We start from the raw sequence: 6,884 nt of genomic DNA, 5'->3' as shown, positions 1-6,884 counted from the left end.
CCGTCTCAAAAAAAAAAAAAAAAGAAAATCACTTAAGCCCAAGAGTCTGAGGTTGCTGTGAGCTGTGATGCCAGGCATTCTACCCAAGGTGACAGCTTGAGACTCTGTCTCAAAATAAACAAACAAACAAACAGGTGACTGGGAAATGGGCTGGTCTGGCTGTGCAGTGGTCTGCTCAGGTATGGAGATTTCATAGTAGTTGACCTCCAAGAGAAAGTTGCTGATCCAATTATTTTTTTCCTGATAGTATCTTAAAATGATTGCTGATAAGTATACAGATATCTTTGTGAAGAGTATATTTACCCCAGTGTATAGTCTCTAAATAAAACTACTTCTAGAAATCTAAGAAGATGAATTCAATGGTCTCCCATGAATGTTGCCACCTTTATTGTTACAGGAGCTAGAAAGAGACACTGGGCCCATGGACAACTGATGCCCTGGTCTTGGGCAGCTACCCCTGACTCTGGGGGCTCAGCAGGTTGCCAAGAGGCTATAACCCCACCCATTGTGGTGAAATCCTCCTCCTGAAGGAAATCCCTTATTCTCTAGACACAAAGCCCTTCCTAAGCAACTGGGACACCTGAGACAAGCACCATCCTGGCACTAATGAGGAAAGGGGTCCAGAAGAGCCCATGCCGCCCTCTGTGGGGAGCTCCTGGCACTGCAGGAAAGTGGACAGGGAGCATCAGGGTCTGAGGCCTGGGCACAGGGGGTCAGGGTGATGTTTGGGGTCCAAGGGGCAGCAGAGCACAGGGATACAGCCTGCAGTGCACCTCCCACCCAGCTGCATTGTCAGAGTTTTCCCCAACCAACCTTACTGTTTAGCCATGTCTCACTTTTACGAAGAAGGTACAAAGGGGCAATGCAGAAAGGAAGCTCATCTCAAGTTTGAAACATCACTTGGATTCTAATTCAAGGGCAAATGTTGAGTAGGCTACATAATTTTGTGCATCTGTTTTGTGCAACTAACTACTCAAATATGCCAAGGAGCAGGAGGGAGCGTGAGAAGAACACGTCAGCCCTCCCTTTTGCACAGTCCCTTCTCAGGAGACCTTGGACTCTCCCTGCACCCAGCCTTCGAGATGCCTCTGTGTACCAAGAAGCTGTACATCACCAGTAGGTGTCTGCAGGAGGCCAGCGCCAAGCTGTGTGCATGGGTAAGGCAGAGGAGTAGAAGGAGGGAGGCGAGGGGAGGGAGGAGGGGAGGGAACATAATACAAGGGCTTCTCTTTCCAGGGCATCTTCCTGGTGCTTCCTCTACTCCCTCCTCTCCCAGCTGGGCCACATCTGCCCTGAGGCACCATCCTCGCTGAGTCACCAGAGTCCATAGCCAGGTGCAGGGGAGGGGTGTGCGGGCAGGCAAGGGATATGGAGTGCAGGCATTCTGGCTGGTCAATTCCCTGCAGCCTGTCGGGCTTCATCCTTCATCTAGACGGCCACAGATGTTCACTGAGTGGCTCCCCGTGTGAAAAGGAAAGGAAGGAAACGAGGGTGTATGGAGAGGAGGGGGCTCTGGGATGCTCCGGGAGCCTTCCTATGAAAGCATGAAAGCTAGAATCTTATGGAAAAGTTGGAACTTGGACTTCCTGCTGCTCCCCTTCCTCTAATCCCTCAAAGAAGGCAGGAAAGTAGGAAGGTAATGAGGCAGTCATCAAAACACAAAGAATGGTCCCCTGTCTAGGAAGGAGGCTCAGGGTTACTGGCCATTTACCCCATGACACACCGTCAGCTCAGAGACTGACATCTAGAAGGTCAAATCTGCTCAGGGGTCTACAGGGTAAATACTGCTGGGCTTCCAGACCTTCCCTTGGCATTGCCAAGGTCAAATCCTCCCCTCTTACAGAAGTCTCCTACAACATTTTCTTACCTACCTCCCCTTTCACTTTAATTAGGCTGACTCCCAGTTTCCCATCGAAAATCATTCATTCTGGAGAGAGGTCAGGTTTTATACACTAGAGCAGAATAACTAGATGGCTTATTTTTTAGGCCCAGGAAGAAAGAGTGGGGAAGGCAGAACTTATTTCCTTTGGTGCTAAAAGTTGATTTAAGAGGCAGGAAAGATCACGTCCAGTCATCCAAAGGCAAGTCACTCCGTAGAGAAGGACTGGAAGCCCTGCCAGGAAGAGTATGTGGGGAGGGCCATCATCCTTTGGTTCTTGGACCTCCCACATCACCCAGCCAGATGGCGGAGACATGGTGTGGATCCTGGCCTGGACAGCCTCATGTAGAAAGAGACCTGCAGGCCAGGCCATGGCATCATCCCACAGCATGTGGGCCGGTGGCTGGGGAGGGGGCCGAGAGCTCCAAGGGGACCACTAGCCTACTGTCCCAGGGGCTTGACTGCTTCTTCTAACCCAGACTTCCAAAGCAAATGACAACAGGAGTGTTAAGCAGGAAGAAACAGGTCCTGGGACAGGCCGAGGTACCTGGACAAAGATCAACATCAGGATCTTAAAGGTTTGAAGTTGGAAAACAGAAGGGACTCAAAGCACCAGGAAGGAAGTTTCTCAGCACTGATAATATCTGACATTCACCTAGCATTTTGTTACTAACAAAAAGCTATCATATACTTTCTCTTATTTGATTGTCAGAAACCTCAGACAGTATGACCATCCCCATTTTACAAAACAGAAAATAGCATCAGCAACCCTCCACAGTGGGAGCCTGAGCAGTGGAATCAGATTCCAAGCTTGTCTTGGGACATGCTCCTCTTCACCCTGGGACCTTCGATTTCAGAAAGAAGATGCCAGACCAATCTCCCTATCTTTACCACCTACACCTGTGGATCAGATCACCACAGTAATATAAAAAAACACAGGGTATGCCTCCTTAAGATTCCTACAAGGGGGCTCAGCACCTGTAGCACAGTGGTTAGGATGCCGGCCACATACACCAAGGCTGGTGGGTTTGAACCCAGCCTGGACCTGCTAAATAACAATGACAACTGCAACAAAAAAATAACCAGGTGTGGTGGTGAGGGCCTATAGTCCCAGCTACTTGGGAGGCTAAGGGAAGAGAATTGCTTAAGTCCAAAAGTTTGAGGTTGTTGTGAGCTGTGATGCCTGGCACTCTACAGAGGGAGACACACTGAGACTCTTTATCAAAAAAAAAAAGATTGCTACAAAGAGTGGCTGAGAGGAAACTGACATTATGGGCCCAACGTAGCTTCCGCTTCCTAAAGCCTCTTTGGAAAGGCTGACCTTTGTCTAGACTGCAGAGGCAGCCCTAAAGATAGTACTCAAAAAAAAAAAAATACCAAGAAGTAAAGACTGGGGAAGACCAACAAGCCTACCCAGCAGTGGGTCCATCTGGTAACTCTACTTTGGACCTTTCCAATGCTTTTGCTGCAAGCCCAGGTCACTCAAATGGACTCTCGGAGGACAGCAGCAAAGTGGTTAGGCTGTATGCTTTCAAAAATCTTGAAAGGCCCCCAGCCTAACATGCTTACTTATTAGCTAGATAATATGAATGATCAAGGTCCAGGCATGCCACTCTATGCTCTGTTGCCTCCTTTTCCCTTGGGGCATCCAGATTCTTTGGTGGGTCAGATGCACACTTTGGGTGAGGAACAGGTTAAGCCAAGCACAACCAAGGTTAGCAAAGGCTCCTTTCTGACCAACCCAGGATTGATCATTAAGTGCAAGAGGATGACTGCCTTCCTAGGCCTGCCTCTTTCATCCCTCTCCACCAGCTTCCCCGGCCACTCAAGCAGACCTGGCTGCCATGCACAAAGGCAGAAATCTCAGTCCTGCCTGCCAGAATCACACGCACCTTTCAATTCCCAGTTTGAGGAATGCCTCCTCCATGAACTGCTCCCTCATTCTCCCTGCCTCTCCTCCTTGGCTGTCTCATTGCTATTTATGTGCCTTTCCTATGGTTCTTCTCTAATTCTACTCATGCTAATTAATTATGATCATAGTTCGTCCTTCCCTAATAGATTATGAACTCCTTAGAGACAGATAATATATTGAATTCATCTTTGTGGTTCCCCTCTCCCTTTCATGTCTTGCCAGTGGTTTAGTTTTAAACATAGTAGGAATACAAAAAATAATTGTTAAAACAGTTTATCTTGGTTTCTTTAAAAAAGAGGTGTCTGTGAAACAGATCAAAGGATCTCTACACAGGGGACAGTCCCCACTCCTCATACAGTTCCCCTTTCCGAATACAGTACCTTTCTCCCCTCACCTGTATCCCCAGAGCCACCACAGCCAGATCCCAGCAAAGATACGAAGAAGGCTGACAATGCCAAGAGTTTGGAGCATGGTTATCCAAAGAAGTTAAAAATCCTATGCAAAAGCAAGGAGTCCCTGCTATGGTCTGAACCCAGGGAAAAGCAAAGAATTGTGTGGAGTCAGGGAAGGTGAGAGGGAGATGAAAGAAGAAGAAAGGGAATTTTCTGTAAAGAGCAAGACGCCAAGGGTGATGACTGGGGCCCGACCAGCTTCTCATCATGACAAGGGAGAAAAGATACCACAGAGTTCCTGTTACAGCCAGATACCCCCAAGGTAAAAGGGTCTTTACCACTCCAGAGGAGACTAGGGCCCTGCTTATAGTTCAAGGTCAGCTAGGACTGAGGCATGTGGGGGTGGAGTTGAGGGGGAGGTGAAAGAGGATCACCATGAACTTCAAATGGGGCCATCAGGGAGAGGACGTGGAGAATCCCTCCAGAAGGTGTTTATGGGAAAGGTCTCACTCTCCTTAACAGGGAGTAAGGTGGAAACAATTGATGAGGAGGAAAACAGGTCCAGTCAGGCTGCCTGACAGGTGGATCAGGTGAGGGAACCCACCCCTAAAATGCACACACAACTCCACATAACTCAAAGTTTCTCTAATGACCAAGGACATAAGGTCTGAATATAGTCACACTGGGTCAAGTTCGGGGAGGCAATAGTCATAGGGGCTAGAAAAAAAAATTCTAAGAATCGGATCTCAGCCAGCAGGGGGAGGAGAAGCCATGTTTACTAGAGATTTAAGATAGTTCTTCTTCCCTGTGTGTGAGAGACAGAGAGAGAAAGAGAGAGAGATATCTATTATGAACCTGCTAAGTAAAAATCTAATTCCAATTTAAGGATTTCATGTAGAAAATCCTTCTTCCTGAGGCAGAATGGGAAGGATGAACACTCTTTTCTTTTGGGACCATAGAGAAGATGATGGTAATTCCTCTCTCTGGGCCCAGACAGGAAATCAGAGTGTACAAAGAAGCCCCACACACCTGTGCCCAGTCGTCCAGCCCTCCACACTCCTTCACTGAGATTTTCTCATACTCCTGACTTTATCCGCAGGTCACTTAGGGTGGAGGCAGAGGGCAGGGCTCAACTTCAGCACCTCCTTGCCTCTCAGAGGCACTTGGAGCAGCGGCTGCCTCAGCTAGGCAGACACGTCTCCATCACTGCCACGCCAGGGTGCGCCCCAGCACACACAGAGGATTCCCCATAGGTGGGGAGAGTGAGAGCCTCAGGGTCGTGAGGATGCCCCCCAACCTCTGTGGCCCCAAGCGGTACCTGCCAAGGCCTTGATCCGGGATCTCTCAAAGAGCCTGGCTGAGCTGTTGTCATTATCCAGCTCGTCGTCCGGGGCATCCCATCGGGCATTGATCCGGCTGTACGGTGGCTGGTTGCCCACGTTTTCAAACTCCGTGGCCGATGTCATGTCTGCAGGCTCTTCTCAGCAGCTGCGTCTGCCTCAGTCTTCATGGGAGGGTCCCTGGGGGGACAGCAGCACAGTCAGAAGGTTTAGCTCCCCACCCCCTCAGACTTTTTCTCAGGGGAAACTTATTCGGAATATCCAGCAGGAGCAGATCCTCACGGGAGCAGCACACCGTGTCATCAGCCTGGGCATGCTTCCCACCCGGGGTCTCTGGGTCGTTTGCTATAAAATATTGCAGCAGCAGCAGCAGCAGCAGCAACAGTAGCGGCAGCAGCAGCAGCAGTGGGGATGGAGAGCTGCATGCAGCAAGGGTTAGGACGGCCAGCAGGTGGAGACGTCAGTCTCTGGAAGCTGCTTCCTCCAAACCCACTGAGCTGCTGGGGAGGTCAGCAAGGGGCGGCTCTTCCAGGAGCCAGAGGGTGGTGGGGGTCGAGCTGGGACAGGCAGCCCCTCGTCCCATACACCTACACCGAGGCAGGACCCACCTGGAGGGGGAGACAGGGACAGGCCAGGAGAGAGGAGAAGCTGAAAGTCAGCTGAGTCCAACTCATATGTGAATTGTGGGGAGAGATGAAAGTGACAGCTAAGCCACTGATGCCACCAGCCCGGGCAGCTGAGGCTGCCCTCTGAGTTCTCTCCTTGCAGCTAATATGCAGAAAGCTGAGCTCCCATTTTCTGCCTTTTCTGAAGTATAACCAGCTGCTTAGACAAGGTTCCCTGTTGAGTCCCAGCACAGACCAAGCAGCCTGATGTCCCACCCTTGGCATGACAGCCCCAAGCGTGGTAGTCAGAGTATCCCATGGACAGTGGAGTTGTGTGGAGGAACCTATGAGATGAACTGGGCCCATCAGAAGCACTGGGCCCTCATTCATCATTGATCATTTTTGCTCATTCATTCACTCACTCACTCACAATTAATTCAAACACGTACCAAGCCCCACCTAAGTAGGCAGGCACTGTGCTAGACAATTCTGAGCAAGACAGGAAGGATCTGGCAGGGAAGACACACAATTAAACGTGACGTATGCCACAGCAGGGTAAGGTGGGGAGTCGTGGTTGGGGTTGGTGGCAGGGGAAGGGAAATCGAAGCAGATTCCTAAAGGCAGCTTGGAAATACCCACAAAGGGACAGGGAGAAAGGGGCAGGAGTCCAAACAAAGTGAACAAGGAGGAGATGCAGAGTTCTGAAGGTGAGAACGAACACAGCAAGTTTTTAGCATCTTAAGAAGTAACTAGAGG

The 6,884-nt window shown here is 49.9% G+C and overlaps 1 protein-coding gene across 1 annotated transcript in view; it reads right to left on the bottom strand.

Annotated features, from left to right (window-relative positions):
- Positions 1-5,706, bottom strand: part of SPTB (spectrin beta, erythrocytic) — a 71,213-nt gene extending 65,507 nt beyond the window's left edge. The window contains exon 1 of the mRNA XM_003797394.3: positions 5,502-5,706. Within this exon, the coding sequence (XP_003797442.1) occupies positions 5,502-5,649 (148 nt within the window). The 5' untranslated portion in view covers positions 5,650-5,706. The remainder of the gene's footprint in view (positions 1-5,501) is intronic.
- Between the last annotated feature and the right edge of the window lie 1,178 nt (positions 5,707-6,884).

This window comes from Otolemur garnettii, unplaced genomic scaffold (assembly GCF_000181295.1).
Source record: "Otolemur garnettii isolate 467f Iridium unplaced genomic scaffold, OtoGar3 scaffold00115, whole genome shotgun sequence".
Lineage (NCBI taxonomy): Eukaryota > Metazoa > Chordata > Mammalia > Primates > Galagidae > Otolemur > Otolemur garnettii.
The sequence above is the reverse complement of the archived record's forward strand: the minus strand, read 5'-3'. Positions and strand labels throughout refer to the sequence as shown.